This window comes from Cervus elaphus, chromosome 4, assembly GCF_910594005.1.
Source record: "Cervus elaphus chromosome 4, mCerEla1.1, whole genome shotgun sequence".
Classification (NCBI taxonomy): Eukaryota; Metazoa; Chordata; class Mammalia; order Artiodactyla; family Cervidae; genus Cervus; species Cervus elaphus.
This window is the reverse complement of record NC_057818.1, coordinates 43217612-43234303: the sequence shown is the minus strand read 5'-3', so window position 1 is coordinate 43234303 and position 16692 is coordinate 43217612. Positions and strand designations below refer to the sequence as shown.

The window sequence follows — 16692 nt, the reverse complement described above, 5'->3', positions numbered from 1 at the left end:
TTATTGAAATGTACTCTAAGCAGTGAAAATTGCTATGCTAATTTATACCCACATGAAACTGACAGATATAGGCATCTTCTTTTGTTGCTACTAGGCAAAATCTAGTCAAAAATAAGCCTATCATCCTGAGACTAAAACTTAATAGTCAAATTCTTTAACAAACTACACAATACTCGTGAAACCAGGAAGTGAAAGTTTCCTAGTGTTTAACCTATGCTTAAACAACTACGAATTTTTAATTACTTCCATTTTTTTCTTTACAGTATTGTAACACAAGTATTAAGACGCCAGGACCATCACACTTACCTGTAAGGCTTCTCAGCGTTATGGATCCGTCTGTGGTTTCTGACACCAACGTATGTTGTACTTGTATAATCACACACATCACATCTATACTGTTTCTGGGCTGAAGACTTATTCCCTGGACAAAGCATTTCAGTTTTAGTGATGTGGTTGGATTAGATTAAAACAACAATATTTACATTCCACTGCAAATGAGAATTTATACCACACAGTATTAACATTTCAATGCAGGCTTTCTCACTGGTTAATAAAGTCAACAAGCTCAAATCTAGCTTTACGGGTTTTCCTGCATCTGCACTTTCTGTGGATATAAAGTGAGTATCATCTGACCTGTAAAAATACATTGGGTTAGCTTCTACATAACCTTGTATAAAATTGTAAACTATAATGAACCTGATGCCAGCTGCCCTGCTGAGTTGCAACTGATTTAACCAGAGATAAACTGTGAATCTGAAAGGTGTTGATTTCATCCATATACGATATAGCCGTCAGGAAACACTGATTTACTAACCAGTTGTAATTTAATACTATAATCCAGTACTATAAAGTACAGCTACAAAGCATCTATAACAAACTCAATATATAAAGTCCAAAGCTTTTTCACTCTGTAGGTTTCCTTTGTTTATAACTTACAACAGAGGGAAAAGCAAAGGCAAATTATTAAGTGCTATGTAATGCAGTATAAGTATACCCCGTAAGCTGACAGTTTACAAGGACTAAGGTGAACATGCAGCTCTCTGAAATCCAGGAAACACAGACCCATGGAATTAGGCCCTGTTACTAAATTCACACTGCAACAAGGGGCAAGGTGTGGGGGGTGGGCAGGATTCAAATCGGGGTAAGCTTGAGGCAGTACAAGCAGAATGACTTGATCATAGAAAACTTTTTGTTCCTGAAGATATTCAACAATTTATTTACTCTTCTGTCAGCACAGAGTTCACAGGCCACTCATAGCCTGAATGCTTTATATTCAGAAACAGAGCGAGCATAGAAATTGCAGAACAAGGCAGAACAGGAAGAAAGCTTAGGTAGAATACCAGCACACGCTGCAGAAAAGTAAAATTGGTGATACAAAAGAACTCCCATATGGAAATTTTAGCAAAACAAAGAAAATCCTTAGGTTAAATTTAAGCTTTCTAAAATTGCAATTTTCTTTGGCTAATAATTACTTTTGCCAGGCAGAACAAAATGTCCTAATTTCCTGGTATAAATCTGTAACATTAATATACACACTAATCATAATTATAATCTAAGTACTGCTCTTAATTGGTGGGTTAAAAACTTGGACTTGATTGTAAGTGGCACTACTCCAGATAAGAGTTTAAAAAAAAAACCCTGAAAAAAAGAAGTGTGAAATATTGTATAATGGTTCTGTGTGAGAAATATTACAGATCAATGACAACTAATAAAAATGACAGATGGGAAAACTTAATATAGCACAGAATGAGAGGCTGTGCTACTTCAAGCAACTGTTTCCAACGGAAGGAATACTGGATTTAAATTTCAAAAACCTGGGCTCAGTCCCTGCTCTGCCACTTCGTATGAGTGTGATCACGGGCAAATTATTTCCCCTCTTGAGGACCTGTTTCCTCATCTACAAAATGGAAATACTGGAACTTCCCGGCATGGTTTGTAAGCCCAGGAGCATGCTGTACCTCACCCCAGTCTGTCTGTTACCTGTGTGCTGGTGTCAACTCTGACCCATCACTAGCTGGAGCCTCCCTGTGGGCAGGGATCTGCTTGTTCTGCTTACATAAAATCCCCAGGGCTTGGCAAATTGTAGGTTTACAATAAAGAACAATTAATTAAGTTTCATTAAGAAACTCCATATGAAAGTGCTCTGTCCACAGCTCTCTGAGCACCTGTGGTGTTTGTTAATGTACTCGTTAACACTGTTATGTGTTCCTCACTGGGCTGGGCCCCTCAAGGGCACTGACAGCTCTCCTGCATTGCAAGCACTTTGCAGAGTATCCAGCTCACGATGGGCACTCCATACCTTCTGGCAGAACAAATGTCTGTGGTGCTATTACCCTGGGCCTCTGAGTCAAAAATGAGCTACAAGTTACCTGGGCTATCGTGACAGAGACTCGAAGCCACAGAAGTATACATCTCCCCTCTTGTTTAATAAGTTTATTAAATGGTTAAAAATGTGAATCATTTTCACCTTCTTTGTGAGCTAAAAACTCGTTCAGCCCAACCACCAGATTCTAAAATATCTAATACTGAATCAATAAAGTATCAGTGCAGATTAAGCAAGCAGGAATTCTCAGTCAACTGTTATCCTACCAGCAAACAGAATTGAATGGGGGGAGTAGGCATGAGAAGCAATTTAAAATCTACATATGTCACTCTAAGAAACAAGAGTTTGAGCCACAAAAGAAAGATGCTTGAAAACGGAATGTGGTGGAGAGATGTAATGCTATGAAGCCCAAACTGGTTACTTTAATTTTGAGTTGACATTTCAATCTTTTTAATTCAAATTGTGGGTTTTAATTTGTTAACCCATTTGGACAGTTTTAAATTACTGCTTTTGGAGATGGTGCTAGAAAAGACATATTCCACCGCTGGTAGTAACCGCAGGTGGTACCAGTGAGTAGTACTTACTTTATTCCTTCATTAGGGATTTATGGTCCAAAGATATCAAATGTTTTAATGTCTCCTTTAAAGGGGATATGGAAACATAATGAATTAAAATAAAAGGAGGCAGTTAGGGCTATTTTGTATAAAGGAAACAAAACAGTTTTAGCTCAGCCATCTATCGCAGGAACAGATGCTATGTCATAAACTCCTTTTGTTTTGGATAGTTTTACAGGGATGACATCTGTTTGACAAGGGAATTTTGGTGCTACAGTGGTGTCAAAATCAGTTCTTTCAGAAACATTCTAGGATCAGTTATGCTTTCTGGGGTATAATTTAATGAAACATTATGGCAAAACATTTTACTCTGCAGTTGTTTCTAACTTTAATTCTGAGGAAATCTAAAAAGGAAAGTCACCCCAATATGTTTTATTTCCCATAAACGCTATGTACCACAATTGAGACATTTAAAGTATATCAATTTAAGTGAGCTGATGCAAGGAAGCACAGCTTATTACACTTTATCCCTAATTCTCCGGATGTGGCATCCGCCTTTTCATGGAACTCTAATTAAATCTTTTGATTCTAATATTCCTATTAGCAGAAACTCGGCTGACTGGCACCTAACTGGTACATAAAAAGAGCCTGTGTTTTTTTTTTTTTTAAATAATGCAGATGAAATCTGGCAGTCACACTTGGATAAGAATAAGATCACAGCAGGAAGCCTCAGTTAAAGTTTGAGGTAGGGGCCTACCATCTGCAAAAGCTCCGTTCTCAGTGGGTCAGCCGGCACTGAGAGAGGGAGAGGCTTTCCTTCCGTGCTGCAGCTCCCCCGGCTTGCTGGCGTGTCACCTCAGGGCTTCTGCTGAACCTGGCTCTTACAGGAGGGCAAAAATTTCAGAGCACATCTACCTAGACGGTTGAGCCTGAGTACTTACCAACAATATTCACTTAGTACTCAAGAGATAAGATTCACTCACATAGTATAAAAACAGAGGAGAAGAGACACAGCCTTAGCCCTGAAAATAACCCACATGACAACAAAGGGCATTTTTTCACTCCATATGCTAGTCAATCTCATCTATATGTATATTTAAAAAATGCACAGATACCTTCCTGAACACATTTTCCATCAGTTTTATCATTGGATATTCTGGACTCATTACAAGTTGCTATTGACAAGGTATCTGGAAGACTGTGTTGCTCCCTCTCATGGTTCCTCAGTTGACTCTAAAAAATTGAGAGAAATTAATATGTAGTTTTCAATAAACACACTTGCACAGTTACTAGAAGGCTACAGAAAGGAATTAACTGCTTTCATGGCCTAGTACCTAGAACACACTACCAGTATTTAAAAACCAAATGTGCTAAAAGATAACTTGACACATTTGACAACTTACAGGAAGAAATACACTAGAGAAAACACAACCTTATCAAAAAGGCAGCTAGTTCCTCTTTCCACGCTCTCTGAAAGGAAGCCACAGCTGTCTTAGAGGCGGCGCTTGTGCAGAGTGTGTGTACGCCTCCTGAACTACTGCTGAGCCCAGAGGAGGAAGAGAGTGTTCAGAGTAACTCAATACCTTCACGAAAATCAATCCAATCAGTTAACTTCTGCACTTCTGCCTTTAAATATCAACTAAATGTGTAAAAGAGACTTAACTGGAACTGTGACTCCAATGACCTCTTCCTCCTCACCCCTAGCCCCATGAATCAAGTGTATCAGCAGAAGAAACTCCTGGAACTTGCCTCTGCAGATCATCCGTATGGACTGCTTGTCCAAGGCCAGAGGCCGTTTCAGAATTACATGAGAGCAATCCAAGTGACGGCGAAAATCTTTTTGACTCAGAGGCTTTTTAAAAAACTCTTGATTACCTATTTATTCAGTGGACCTGGACCCCAACACCGGCTAATCTAAGAGCAAAAATCTACACCTCAGTTACCTGTTTAGGGATACACTCCCTCCCTCACCCCCGCCACAGTCAACTGGCACAGTGAAGAAAAGTTCTAAACCTGTGATTCAATGAATGCGAATTTCCTTTACCAAAATGCTGTTTCATACTGGTTGCTGGTTTTAGGTAGCACACAAAATGAAAATCAGTCAAGGTAATCCTTGGAAGTCCTGCGAACTTCCCATGAAATATAACACACATGGCTCTGTCTCCACTGCACTATCTTTCATTGTATCTCATACAGCCCATTTCTCCCTGTGCAAAGGTATAAATCACCCGTGGCTCGTTGTGTAGCATCTGAAGTGAATGACTTGCATTTAGGGGCCATGTAAGATTAAAAATAGGTATTTTTGTGCATTCATGACATAAGGCTAAATGTGAGTCAGATGCGTGCACGATGTCCCTCCACAGTACATCCCCTTGCAATTTCCTTGCACTTTAAAATCAACACAATTTAAAAAAGATATACACATGAAAACACTAAAGCAATAAACACAGGGTCTGTTAAAGATGGGGCATGCGGGGAAAAAGAATCCTATGCCAGACATCCTGACGACCCAGATTCCAGTCCCAACTTTAACCCCAAGTAATAGGGGTCCCCTGGGCACATTACCGAACTATTCTGGGCCTCAGTTTCCATATCTATAAAATGAGGTGGGTGGACTGTATCTAGAAAGCTCCCTCTTTGCTCTAAACCTCTACGGCTTTCTGAAGGACTTCATGAGCCCATGCTCACCTTATAATGGAAGGAGTCCTCACACTGCTTGCACTGGTATATTCTTGTTTTGCAGTGGTTGATCATGTGGCTCTCCAGGTCTTTGCTGTTGTCAGCAATGTGCTCGCAGATGGGACACTGGTAGGGCTGTCTCTGCCGATGGACCCGCAGGTGCTGCTTGATGTAACCCTTGTTACCGCTGCTGTAGTGGCACAGCCGGCAGCGGTAGGGCCGCTCGGCGTTAGGGATGTACTCCACCACGCTGCTTCCCGACAGACTCGCATCGCTGCTGGGTTGGCACTGGGCGTTATCCTGCAACTCTTTCAAAATATCATCATCGGAAGCATTTTGGTCTGTCCTTTCCCGTAACTTTTCAATCACAGTGAGGAGGGACATGCTGATGCCCGTCTTAACCTGCCCGTCTGCCAGCTCCTGCCTACCCTCTGGGAGTGCTACTAAGGTAGAGTTGCTTTGGTTGAAACTAGCTAACCCCTCAGGAGAGTTTTTCAGTGGGGATATCATTTTAGAATATGCTGCCACTGTCCCATCTACTTGCCTTTGTCCGGTGTCCGGGTCTAAAAGGTTTATGTTCCCATAGTGCCCAAGGTTGGTTCGTGTTAGCTCTGCAGCTCTTATGGGCATTGTAACCAGGGCTTCTGCAGCTAGTGAGTGTAGTCTAAGAGACTCAGAATTTGTCCTTCTTCGGCCCGGTGGGGCATTCTCATCAGTAGCCAGTCCTTTGTTTATTAACTCGCCGTCTTTCTTCTCTGAGTTGCCCCAGCCTATGATCAGCCCCCCGATATCAACAGTGCATTTATCAGCACGATAGACTTCCTCTCTTCCTTCGCACCCAATCTTGGCTTCTGTTGGGCTCAGGCTTTTCCCCTCTTCGATCTCGGCATTTATGAGGAAATGTTTCTGTGAAAGCGTTTCTTCAGCACTTGGCAGACGCTCCACTATCACGTTAACGTGACCTTTTTTATTTGGGCTGCTGCTAATGATTTTCTGTGCTGATGAAAGGAGACTATCAGCAACCAGGTTCTCCTCGGCATCAGAAATCACCTCGAGCATTTCTTCCTCGTTAGTGTCAAGGGTAACTGACTGACTGAGATGAACCCCACCTTCTGCACTCTGTTCTAACGGAGAGGAAGATAACGGCTCTGAGCTGCAAATCTGCACCTGCACTGACGGCCCGTTGTGGATACTCAGCTCATTGTCTCCAATCGCAATGACTACTGCGTGGACGCCGCTGGGTGCAGCAGTCACGGAAGAATCCAGCAGGCCTAGGGGCTCATTCTCATTTTCAAAGATCGGATAGGAGCAGTCGACCTCCCCGGCATGTTTCCAAGCATGTGTTTTCAACATCCTCTGCTGGCCACAGGTGTAACTGCAAAACAGGCACCGATACATGCCGTACTGCTCGTAGGCGTACCATTTCCTCTTTCCCATTTCTGCCACGGACGCTGTCTGGACGGGATGAGCCTGCGGGTTGTCCACACTTGCTGGGATGTCAGGAATGGTTTCACTGTTTCTTTCTGAGGTTCGGTGACACAAGGGGTTGGTGGGGCTTACGCACTGTTGGCCTTTGGATTGAGTGTGACTGTTGGCATCATTTTCATGGTCATTTACCACGTGAGCTTCAAGTTCCTCTTGGCTCTTTGATGTAATATGGCACTCTGCGCACATTAATATCACTTCGTTCTGCTGACCATGCTGCTTGATATGATCTTTTAACACAGAAAAAGACGATGACAGAAACTTACAAAGGCTACACTGGTAAGACATAGCCTTCCCATCACTCTGGGCAGGAGAGTCAGGGGTAAAATGTATTTGAGACATCTCAGCCCTTCTAACATCAGTAGCAGGTGACTGGGTTACTTTAGCTGGAATCTCACAAGATTCTTGACTTTCAAGAGAGTGCGCTGCAGCACTGGAACGTGACCGTTTTTTGCCAATCAAAAGACATTTTTGTGACTTTTCATGTTCCACTATCTTGCTTAACTTCTGGATAACATGGATTAATGGATCCGTTTTAGCTTTTCTTTGTTCATCAATTTCCAATGATGAACTGATGACAGTTTTGGCAGTCAACATAGCTTCCTGTTCCCCAATATCTGGCACCAACATGGCAACACTGCTGCTTTCTTCCATATCTAAAAAAACAGAATATATGACAGAAAGAAACACCAGGTTACAGGATCATTATAGGCATATAATTCAGGAAATCTAAACTACTCTTTAAGCTGATCTAAGTATTTTCTAACCTGGGAGCTCCATATTGATATACCTGGCTATCCTCAGTAGAGACTTAAATTGCTTAGAATTTTTCTTTGGAGTGTTGTCCCCTATTGAGACTGATGATCAAGGTCTTTCAATGCTTCATTTCTTTCTTTGGAAATGAGTTAACTACATCTCCTCTTTTCTTGACTTTCCCCTAAACATCTAGCTGGACCTAATCAGTACTCCTCTTTTGTACAATGCCAGAAAGGAAAAAAAAAAAAGACTGCTATTCCATTATTAAAGGGCTACCGTCATTCTCAGGGCACGTGGAATCACCTCAAGGATTATGAAACACCATTCTGTAAATTCAACACATGATTGATGCAGTTCTCAGGAGACAATTTCTTGCACAAAGTGAAATTGTGATTTATTACTAAAATCATAAACTTTTTTTTCCTCCCCCATATCTTTAGAATTGTGAAAATATGGGCATGTAACTTTATGTAAAGGGCATAGAGAATTTTGAGAAGTATTATACAAATGAAACTAAATAAAAGCAATGATCCAGTTCCTCCTTTTATTTATTCTCCTGACTATAAACCACAAACTACGCTGTGGTTTTTTTAGAGGTCATATTAGTGGTCAACTATTACTCATACACACACACACTCATATACATATATATACATGTTTTTTTTTTTTTTTTCTGAAAGGGAAAGGGGCCGCAGAGAAGGTAAAAATTGATATCCTAGTTGTGTTTTAGGTCTAAAAAAGCACAGAGGCCTTAAAAGGGGTTATCTGTAGGTTCAAGTAATGTGTCATGGCCAAGGAAGGCATTAATATGAAATGCTTTATCTTTTAGCCTAAATCTTGACTACTTTATTTTCTGGCAGAACTTTCAAGCATTTCCTTTGGCTTAAAGTGAGATTAACTTGTTGACTTGGAACACATTTTTAAGTTTAGGCTTTCTTCCAGCACCAAGTTTTGTTTTTCCACATTTTAGGTGCATTCTGGAATCTTACTCACAACATTCAGTAAATGCCAGAAAAATTACTAGTAGAACTAGCTATAGGCCAAAGATCATATTCTTAAACCTCAGTACAGGCTCTGAATTCATTTCAGGAGGTGAAGCAAGGCTCCTCTTCCTGCAGGTGGCTGAATCACCTTTTAGGGGCCCATTAGCTGCTGCCAAGATGGTACCTGAACTCCTGTAGGGCCTCCCCAGTCCTCTGATCAGTTTCAGGCCCTTTTCTCCCCCATCAGCTGACAGCAGTTACGGTGCTCCCGCTCTTCTTTTCTACTCTTTGTGGCACCCTAACTTTCCATAGCCAGATCCATATCGTGCAAAAAGGCAAGCATTTCACTCTCGGTTTCTTCAGTACCACTTCTCCCCTCCGTCCTGACACAGTGCCTTGCGGTTTTTCTCTCTTCTACTTCTAGCTGCACTCCCAGCAGGGAATGCATTCCACAGCCGTTACAGCAAAGACAGCTCTGCCAGCTCCCCAAGGCCAGTGGCCCTTGGGTCACTGTCCCCCCCCAAACAAACTGAGGGCATTACCTCTCAAAAGACTATTTCCTTTATATCTCTCTCAAGCAGGAAGAACAGAAGTGTTTTTAAATCTCTACAGTCAATCTCAAGTCACTAAAGAAGGGACCAGTGGGGAGAACAATTTGTTTCTTTAGAAAAATCCTTTGTGGCTTCACAGTGAAAATGAAAGTGTTGGTCGCTTAGTCATGTCCAACTTTTTTGTGATCCTATGGACTGCAGCCCACCAGGTTCCTCTGTCCATGGGATTCTCTAGGCAGGAATACTGGAGTGGGTTGCCATGCCCTCCTCCAGGGGATCTTCCCCATCCCGAATCTCTTGTCTCTTGCATTGGCAGGTGGGTTCTTTACCACTAGCACCGCCTGGGAAGCCCACACTGCCTGAGAATTCCACATTTGTAGGCTAAGGGAAGCTTTGGCTCTTCAAGTGATTACTGATTTCCCTATAGGGTCATTCACTTAAGGCTTTATTTCTTTCAGTTCAATTGATTAATGCAAATTTCTTCAATAATAGTTACTAGGACTCCTTGAACATTCAATTTCTTACATAAGATTTGGTGCCCTACTACAGATGGAAGGTCTCCTTCCCAAGAAATGAGACAGCTATGTAGGCTGATTGATAATCTGGAGGTTAACAAGTGAATATTTGCTCACAGACTCTACACACCCACAGGGTTACAAAGGTGACTTGTATTATCCTTCTACTATTTAATGACATAATAGGAGGGAGACAGAGCAGTGCAAATTGCTCCCTGAGGATATTTCAGCATGTACCTTAAAAGAAAGTGAAATGAAGAAGAGGAGGAGCTCATCTCATCGCAAGAAAAAGACTAATACAAAAGAATCTGACAACACATTCAGATTTTAAAGCTGTGTCTGCTCAGGCATTAAGAGCTAATGGAAATTTGCAGCAGATGCTCCAATTTTCCGTGAACATTTATGCAAGTATCTCATTTTAGAGACTGCATACATTTGGGGATAAGTACAGAAATGGCACCTATAAAACAGATATCACAACATAAAGTACATCAAGAAACACCTGAAAAACCAGTTTGGGTCCACATGGCAAAGTCGACGCACAAGTCTCATTATAACAAAAGCCTTGGTTAAAAAAGGTTAGATAAACAGCTCATAATAAAGTATACTAAGAGAGGAAGTTAAGTTGAATACTGGCCAACTCTTAAAATTTTCACAGAAATTTCACTTAGGCCACCAATGTGCATGTGCGTTTGAGATCACATGTCCTGAGGTAAAATCTGCGTAATTAAGGAGATTAAAAATAAGGAGTACAAAAAAAAAAAAAAAAAAATGAGTACAAATACAATCCTAGTGGCCCAAGAATGCTGACAACCTGGATTAAGATAATCCGCATACTATCCATGGCCTCCAAGAGATCAAGGTAAATGCAACTTAAAAAAAAAACATTACCAAGGGTGGAGGAGCAGGGGACCTCCGAGGGGGTGACAAACCAAGAACAGCAAATTTTCTAACTGCAATGATGAGTACCTTGGAGTTCATTACAGTATTCTTTCTACTTGTGTAAACTTTAAAGAATTTTAAAACTAAAAAGCTAAAAAAAAAAAAAGTTATGTACAAGGCATGGAGCTAGGTATAAAGAAAAATGGAAAAAAATTTTACTCACAGTTTAAAACTGAGTTGAGTGGGAAAGACTCAGAAGTTAAAAAGAATTAACCACTTTTAAATAATCCAGCAGTACCCAAGGTGAGAAGGTCAGTTTTCATTCCAATCCCAAAGAAAGCTCAAACGACTGTACAACTGTGCTCATTTCACATGTTAGCAAAGCCATGTTAAATATTCTTCAAGACAGGCTTCAGCAGTAGGCGTACCAAGAACACCCATATGTACAAGCTGGGTTGAGAAAAGGCAGAGGAACAGGAGATCAAATTGCCAACATTCCTTGAATCTGGAGAAAGCAAGAGAATTCCAGAAAAACATCTACTTTTGCCTCACTGACTACAGTAAAGCCTTTACCTGTATGGATCACAACAAACTGAAAAACTCTTAGAGATGGGAGTACCAGACCACCTTACCTGTCTCTTGAGAAACCTGTGTGTGGGTTAATAAGCAACATTTACAACTACACATGCAGTAACTGTTTACAATTGGGAAAGCAATACAAGACTGTATATTGTCACCCTGCTTATTTAACTTCTATGCAGAGTACATTATGCAAAATACTGGGCTGGATGAATCACAAGCTGGAATTAAGTCTGCTGGGAAAAAAAAACAAAAACCCCAGATATGCAGATGATAGCACTCTAATGGCAGAAAGTAAAGAGGAACTAAAGAGCCTCTTTATGAGGGAGAAAGAAGAGAGTGACAAAGCTGGCTTGAAACTTAATATTCAAAACACTAAGATCATGGTATCCAGTCCCACCACTTCATAGTAAACAGAAGGAGAAACGTGGAAGCAGTGACTGATTTTATTATCCTGGGCTCCAAAATCACTATGGACAGTGACCACAGCCATCAAGTTAAAAGACACTTGCTCCTTGAAAGGAAAGCTATGACAAACCTAGACAGTATATTAAAAAGCAGAGACATCATTTTCCTGATAAAGGTCCATATAATCAAAGCTATGGTTTTTCCAGTGGTCATGAATGGATCTGAGAGTTGAAGCATAAAGAAAGCTGAGCGCCGAAGAATTGATGCTTCTGAACTGTGGTGTTGGAGAAGACTCTTGAGAGTCCCTTGGACTGCAAGGAGATCCAACCTGTCAATCCTAAAGGAAATCAGTCCTGAATATTCATTAGAAGGACTGGAGCTGAAGCTGAAGCTCCAATACTTTGGCCATCTTATTCGAGGAGCCGATTCATTAGAAAAGACCCTGATGCTGGGAAAGACTGAAGGCAAAAAGAGAAGGAGGTGTCAGAGGATGAGATGGTTAGACAGTATCACCAACTCAATGGACACGAATCTGAGCAAACTCCAGGAGGAGAGAGGAGCCTGACATGCTGCAGTCCATGGACTCATGACTTGTTGACTGAACAACAATCACCCAAGGTGAAACAGTTAGAAGGCAACAGTCAATGACCAAATCCTAACAGAGACTGAAAAGCCAATTTCGGTCAGGAAGGGAAACAAAGGCTTCCTGAAGAGGTAAGATGCATACTGCATTCCGAAAGAAGAGCCTTCTGGATGTCATCCATCTGCCCCTGTGGGCTCAATGACTGATTCTCCACTCTGCTCTCTGTTCCAGGAGGAATTACATCATTAGGCTCCGATGACCTCTGGTTGAGTTATACCAACCGGGAGCCATAACAGGAAATCAGGAGGAGGCAGCAAAGGGAGATCAAGACACTCATTTTCTCGGTTCCCTCCCTCGAGGTCACCTTGAACCGGCTGTGATCCTCCACAGAAGGCCATTCTCTCCAGGCAGGCTGTTCTACAGGCCTTTCCTTTCTCCTGATGCTGCTAGCTCCTTGTAACTGAATGATTCCTGGGGCTTGACTATATAGGTCCTACAGCTTTATAATTATCTTTCAAAATACATCCTCCCTGAATTGTCCTAATCTGAGTGTGCCTGCCATTTGCTTTCTTGGGATCTGGTGACAAGAAAGCAACCATAACATCAATAGATTTCAGAAGAGAGAATAAGAATAAGTATGCTATCTAGAGATTAGAGAAAAGACCAGTATGGCTGAACAGTAAGGTTTATGAGAATGAGGAAAGACTACAGACATCAGCAAAACAGGGTGTTTCTCATTTGAAATCTTTAGACATAACATTCGACCAAATATATCAAATTGCTATAAGTAAATAAAAGTTGTATCCCAAACCAGAAATGTTCGACAACCTTCTCCACTTTCCTACACAATAGACGCCCACAGGCAAAAGCTTGTAATTAAAGTCTTTCCCAGGAAAAGAGCCAACTTATATCAGCTGTCTTTATTTCCTTACAATTTGCTATTTGGCTTATTTGTACATCTAATTAGTTCCTTTCACTTATAGCAGTATGGTTATCATAAGTAAAATCAAGTTGAACAATTCATGCGGGCCTGGGTGGGACTGCATAAAAGCTGTAATTTTCTGTGGAAGACGACGGTTCAGTATGTTATATAAAGCATCTTTTCTTTCAGATTAAGATTGTTCTTCCAATTAGAAAAAAAAATTGTGTTACAGAAGTAATGGTCAATTCCTCCTTCTTCCACATCATTGTAATTCTGAAAGAGAAAAATATTTATTTTGCTCTAGCTAAAAGGTGGCAGGGGGCATAGCTCATGGGTTCCTCTGCTAGAGGAACCTCAGTTGTGTGACCTTAGGCAAGTCATTGTTTCTGAGCGTTTTACATTCTGTAGCTATAAAACTCCAGAGTTGTGCTGGACAAATTTTCATGTTTCTGGGATATAAACTGAAAGTTACTTTGAAAATGCTTACATGTTATTTGTAGATTTAACTTACTAATGCCAGCTTTAACAAACTTGAGTTAAAATCTCCTTAGCTTAATGTAATTAACTGCCCACCAAGAAAAAAATGAGTGTAAATATTACAGTATGTCTAATATTTCTTAGCTGGCATCTAGCCTGAGAGAATATTCGAAGTTGGCAGCTGCAATTAAGACATAAGGTGAAACTAATGTTAACCAGAGATTTAACATTCTCTGAGCACCTATAACGTGCCAAGCAATGTGCTGGAGACTACCAAAATAAGTAAGAGGGAATCTGTGCCCTTGAGGTGCTCACAGACCAGAGAACAATGTCAATACAGATTCTTGTATTGCTAATGAACCTGGTAATACTGGCCTCTTTATTTGCAGATGAGGAAACTGAGGCTCACAGAGGTAAAGTAATAGCTAGCTTAAGAATTAGAATACAGGTCTATCTTATTCTAAATCCATCCTTTCTCAGTTCAGCCACTCAGTCGTGTCCAATTCTTTGCGACCCATGGACTGCAGCACGCCAGGCCTCTCCACACACCAATCTTCCTCTTAATTCTCAGCTTGAACAAAAAATGTAAAGTATAAATACTGAAAACAGCAATTGCCCCTTACAGCTAGGCAGTATCAAACGCATGTTTGAGCTTCATTAAGTCTTTGGGACAGGTTACCTGGTGTTACACAATTGTAACATACTATTTGTACATAATTGTACAAGTAAGGGAACACTCAGTGCAGTTTAAGTGACTTACCCAAGGTTACATGGCTGTTAAGTGGCAGAGCCAGTGTCTTTCAAATCAATTCCTGAAATTAATACAGTCCCTTGGATCAATCTTCAAAATCCAGCTGTAGCCAAGAATGAAAGTATATAGTATCAAACATTTCTCTTTCCTGGTGAAACCAAGTAGTAAATTACCCAATATTTCCTGTCAAAAGTAATTCAGAGGAATGTTCATTGAACCCAATTATGTGATGCAAATTTACATAATTTACCTAACAAGCAGACTTCAGGATTTGGCACAAGTTGGAAAAAAACAGCTCTGGAAATTTCTCCAATAATCGTATATTTCATGTTTTAGCTCAAAATTTATCTAACTGACTCAAAATACTATTGGCTTTACTGATGTAACTTTCTAATGAATAAAAAGCAATAAGCTGTACACCGCCATTTTAATCTTAATCACAAATACGGTCTAAATGGTTGATTCTGCAAACTTCCAACAGTTCTACAACTGAAAGGCAGCATGAACTGGTAAGTCACAGTCAACTGACCTACCTATATCATCTAAGGCACTTTCCTGCTCCAGTCCTACATTTCTTTGCTATTTTTTATACTAGCGAGAATGAATTTAAAAGATCAAAGAATGGTGTTCATTTCACCTATAATGCAACTTCATCGACGATGGTTAAGTAAACAGTTCATTGCCAGGGCAGAAAGCACATATTTGGCTCTCCCCTGAAATTAATTTTAAAGGAGTTAGTGGGGTAAAGAACGCAGGGCCAGACTTTCTCTTTTAATCAATAATGCAACCCATACACTGAGTCACAGCAGAGAAGAAAGTACAGACTGAAAGAGGTGATAAATCCAGTAATTGCCGGATAAGAGAGATGCAGACCGAAAGCAAATTACAGCCCACTGCGGTAACTAAAAAGATCGCCTGCGGGTTGGGATGGTGGCCTCGGCCTAATTAATCATCCTGGCCTTCCACACACAAACCGTTCACTCCGGATGCCCCCAGGTCTTAACGGTGGGGAGCTTTTCCCAGTGATTTCAGTGACTGATCATTAGGGAGACCACTTACTTCATCGAAGTGGTTCGAAATAGGTGCAGAGACCAGAATTGCTTTTCTACTAGCTCTTCCTACACCAAGCAGTGGCTGAAGCGCAGGGGAGATAGGGGTTGAAAAAAGTAATCAAGAGACGCGGGGAGGACACCGTTTTCGCTCCATCCGGTCTAGGCGAAGCGGTTTCACCTGTGCAAAGGGAGGGACGCGACGGCCGGCGGGCCTGCCTGCGGGCCAGGCCGGTGAGAGTTAAGCCGGGAGGTGCAGGTTCCCCCCACCCGCAACTGCAGGGCAAGCCCGGGGTCTCCCAGTTCTTGCTGTGGACGGGACAAAGGACTGAAAAGGGACACGGAACTTGGGGCATGTGGCGAACACCGGGAGAGTGTCGACCGGCTGAGCAGGAAGCCGGCGCCGGTAGAGGCCTGGGGGGAGGACGCACATGGCCGGCGGCGGCGCTAACAGCGGGCGGAGGGACGGCCCCGGGACGCGGTACCTGCGGTCGGGCGGCAGCTGCTGCTTCCGCGAACCTCCTTTGCCGGCCAGAAGCCGGCCGTGCCCTCGCCCTCGTCCTCGCCCACCTCTATCACGGCTCTTTTCCCTCTTTTACCCCGCTTTCCCCATCCTCATCAGGAGCTCCAAAATGGCGGCGCTGGGGACAGATCACGTGAGCTGCGGGCAGGTCAGGTGACCCGAGTGGCGGGCGACGAGGGCGGGGCGATGTTCAGGCCCCGCCCATGGGCATCCCGGGTCCTGGGGCTGGGCGGGCGCGAAGGCGATGCCACTCCCACTCACTGCCATCCCCGGCTTTTGGGTGGGTTTAAGGCGCGAGTTGTCGGGCTCCTGAGGTCCCATGGCGAGGCCTTGTCAGCGGTGTTTGGTTCTTGAAGTCAGTGAGTCTTCACTTTGGAGTCTCCACACGTCGCCCAAACCCTCTGTGGGCTTTATCAGCCCATCCTCTCCCTCACTGGCTTTCAGCAGTGGGCCTTGACATTCTTTTCAACCCTATACTTCTGAGCTTGTTAGTGCTTTTGGCTGGGCTATACTTTTTTGTGGTGTTCTTGGCTAAAATGTAGAGATCATACCTAGGTTCATGGCTGGACTTGAGTTGTGCCTGGTGAGGAGCAGAGCTGGCCCTGGGAAATCTATTTGCTGGTGAGATTGAAGATTTTCAGGAAAATCCCAGGGGTTGTAGGACCAGACTTG

General features: G+C 42.3%; 1 protein-coding gene across 2 annotated transcripts in view; it reads right to left on the bottom strand.

Annotated features, from left to right (window-relative positions):
- The window catches only part of ZNF507 (zinc finger protein 507), a 37836-nt gene extending 21681 nt beyond the window's left edge, over nucleotides 1–16155 (bottom strand). The window contains exons 1-5 of one of the 2 annotated variants that reach the window (XM_043899050.1): nucleotides 15983–16136; nucleotides 14458–14551; nucleotides 5566–7697; nucleotides 3993–4110; nucleotides 307–421 (exon numbers count right to left, since the gene is read on the bottom strand). In XM_043899050.1, the coding sequence (XP_043754985.1) occupies nucleotides 307–421; nucleotides 3993–4110; nucleotides 5566–7695 (2363 nt within the window). In that variant the 5' untranslated portion in view covers nucleotides 7696–7697; nucleotides 14458–14551; nucleotides 15983–16136. Of the gene's footprint in view, nucleotides 1–306; nucleotides 422–3992; nucleotides 4111–5565; nucleotides 7698–14457; nucleotides 14552–15982 lie in introns of both variants that reach the window. The other variant, XM_043899051.1, reaches the window with a different exon arrangement.
- Between the last annotated feature and the right edge of the window lie 537 nt (nucleotides 16156–16692).